At 41.9% G+C, this 2,825-nt stretch overlaps 1 protein-coding gene across 1 annotated transcript; it reads right to left on the bottom strand.

The window, feature by feature from the left end:
• Window positions 1-773: 773 nt before the first annotated feature.
• On the bottom strand, window positions 774-2,323 carry si:ch211-284e13.9 (uncharacterized protein LOC566600 homolog). The gene is made up of 3 exons (XM_064977164.1): window positions 2,169-2,323; window positions 1,845-1,890; window positions 774-1,549 (listed from the first exon to the last, which is right to left on the bottom strand). The coding sequence occupies exons 2-3, from the start codon at window positions 1,869-1,871 to the stop codon at window positions 1,049-1,051; spliced, it is 528 nt and encodes a 175-aa protein (XP_064833236.1). The 5' UTR covers window positions 1,872-1,890; window positions 2,169-2,323; the 3' UTR covers window positions 774-1,048.
• Window positions 2,324-2,825: the final 502 nt, after the last annotated feature.

The following is a 2,825-nucleotide window of genomic DNA, read 5'->3' as shown; positions in this document are numbered from 1 at the left end:
GAATATACACTACTGTTAAAAAGTTTGGGGTGACTTAGAAATGTCCTTGTTTTTTAAATAAAATCACATTTTTTGTCTGAAATTGAAATTGATCAGAAATACAGTGCAGACATTGTTAATGTTGTAAATGGTGTTGGTGTTGAACGCTGAGCTGTGGTCAATGAACAGCATTCCCACATAGGTGTTCCTTTTGTCCAGGTGGGAAAGGGCAGTGTGGAGTGCGATTGAGATTGCGTCATCTGTGGATCTGTTGGGGCGGTATGCTAATTGGAGTGGGTCTAGGGTTTCCGACATGATGATGTTAATGTGAGCCATGATCACTGGCCAGTACGGAGAAATAAGTAAAACCACAAGTCTAATCCCTTCTCCATCCATGGCTAATTTAGGAAAGAGGTGATTTTAGCTAGCTAACAACACAACATTTTAGCTAGGACAACAACAGAATAAGATGCAACAACTCAAGTTGTTTCTGTCAATTACATATTTCTCTTGATACGATAGTAGTAAAGTCAAATACAAACTGGCTTCCCTTGAGACTTTTTTTGGTGTGCCAGGACCATTCACAGCTGAGCTCACTCAGTTTAGCTTAACGCTGATTGGCTATTCTTTCTCTTGCCGCTTTGGGCGGCAACAATGTCATACTCTTTATGACCAGACAGAATCAGATAGATGGTCATCACAGGGGCACTGTTTCGCTCCCTCTGATGCTTTCTCAGGTGAAGATACTGTGCATTCAGCCTTTTGTGAATTGAAAAAAATATATGGAAACACAGACGATTTTATATGTTTATTTCTTTGAATTTTTGGGAGGGAAGCCTGGCTTCCCTTGGCATCCATGAATACACGCCACTGGTGTGAAAACACAAATGATAACTTCTGGCTTTATTGCATTTAACTATACAGAAGCAATGCAGCATAGCAATATGATGTCTTTGTACCATAGAACTAATGTAATAATTCCAATAGTAATTACAATCAAGATGATTTCCTTTTGCAAGTGGTAATGAATGAGGCCGTAAATTATGTTCCACAGACCGTTGCATAGCCCCTACAGTTCCAACTCTCTGAGAGACTGACTGTTATCCACCACAGTGCATGGTAAAGGATACTCAAAATCATCATCATCATCATCATCATAATAATCATAATCATAGCACTCCTTCTTCAAGCAGCGGAAGCAGAACTCCTTTTGGCAGTGTGGACAGATGATATTGGGGCATCCCTCTCCAGTGTGAGTGAGGATGGCCTTACAGTGAGGACAGGCCCTGAAGAAGGGGCATCCCTGGGCTGAACTGCTTGGATCAACAATGACCTCTGGGGAGAGGAGGGCAGCCCTGAGGGCGCAGCCTGGCAGAGGGCAGGAGAAATGGACCCCTTGGCCCTCCAGGGTTCCTCCTGACTGGTGCCACTCCCTCCCACAGGCCCAGCAGAACTGGTAGACACGGCGCAGGGTCTCGGAGCAGCGCTTACACACAGCACACTGACCTTTGACCTTTCTGGCCCCAGCCTGGTGGCAACTGGGGCACTTCAGTGGGGTTGGAAGAACGGACTGGTGGGGAGGGGAAAGAGAGAGACATATGTCATAAACAATCAGTTGTGAGATTAAGATGAACAACCTATTGATTAAATTGTGTGTAAATAGTGTGGGTCAATAAACATATCACATTTTGACGTGTGCACATAACCCATAGCCATTGAAATGACATTGTGGACAAGAATACATCTTAATGACTTAATGCTGTCCTATAGTGGCTCTGGACAGCCCGACTTGCTTGGCACCAAAAATAGTGAGTACAAGGCGCTGAAGCCGTACTTTGTCTCTGTGGAAGTGTTACACAGCTTACCTGTGCAAGCAGGAGTGAGCCACTCATTATCAACTGTCCTCAGAGGCTAGGGAAATAGAACATTACAGTAAAGAGGGTCAAGTGAAATTAGGTAGATGCATTCTAAGTAAAGGGCTCTTCTATTCTATGAAACTCTCAGCAACATGCCTTTTTATTGATTGCTATATTAACCACATTTAAAGAGATTCCTTGTGAAGATGCAGTACATACTGTTATTTCAAAACACATATCTCATGAATCAAAGAACACAGTTCAAAGATTGATTATGACCTACTTGATTTACTTGAATGTACACTCCCTATACATACAATAATTGTGTATTACCTTTTTAATCATAAGTCAGTCCCAACAGAAAAAAATGTCAGCTCGTCTTCCTTTCTCTTCTCGAATTCACTGTGAGAGGACGATATGTGCTTTTGCATTTCATTTCACAGAGCGGGGGTAATTCCAGGACTTGAACTGAAAGTTACTTGACATGGCCATTACATTTTCACTTTCACTTAGAACTAAATTGGGCCTAACGCAGAGGGATCTTGCATTATTGTTCACTACGACACCACCATACTGACACCCTGCACATTTATAAACTCTGGTAATTACAGTACATACAGTGTACATTTATTTCCTGTTGCTGTGAACATGAATTGTTGCTGTGAACATGAAAGTGCCATTTGCTCTTTCCATTAACTTTTAAAAGTGTAGTTGCACACGAGAGAGAAAGAACAGCGGGTTTTCAGTGTATTTATGTAAATCATAGGGTTTATTTTAATTTCCTGAGGTGCAGGAACACTCTCAGTGACAACAGAGTGATCAAATTAAGATATGACACCTGTAAAACTGTTGAGGTGCCAGTAGCCTTGCTATCAGTCTCTTTGTCGGCTTCTTTTAGGCTAATGTGCCAGTAAAAGCAATGCTGCTGGCTCCCTCTAGTGTTGTGTAGCGTCTACAGTGTGACTTTTATCAAATCAAATTTTATTTGTC

Source organism: Oncorhynchus masou, chromosome 11 (assembly GCF_036934945.1).
Source record: "Oncorhynchus masou masou isolate Uvic2021 chromosome 11, UVic_Omas_1.1, whole genome shotgun sequence".
Taxonomy (NCBI): domain Eukaryota; kingdom Metazoa; phylum Chordata; class Actinopteri; order Salmoniformes; family Salmonidae; genus Oncorhynchus; species Oncorhynchus masou.
The sequence above is the reverse complement of the archived record's forward strand: the minus strand, read 5'-3'. Positions and strand labels throughout refer to the sequence as shown.

Bases quoted from the DNA above. Each gene is read 5' to 3' on its own strand.
- si:ch211-284e13.9 (XM_064977164.1), bottom strand. From the start codon at position 1,871: ATGAGTGGCTCACTCCTGCTTGCACAG. The intron at 1,550-1,844 runs GTAAGCTGTGTA...CCTCCCCACCAG, and splicing joins GCTCACTCCTGCTTGCACAG to TCCGTTCTTCCAACCCCACT.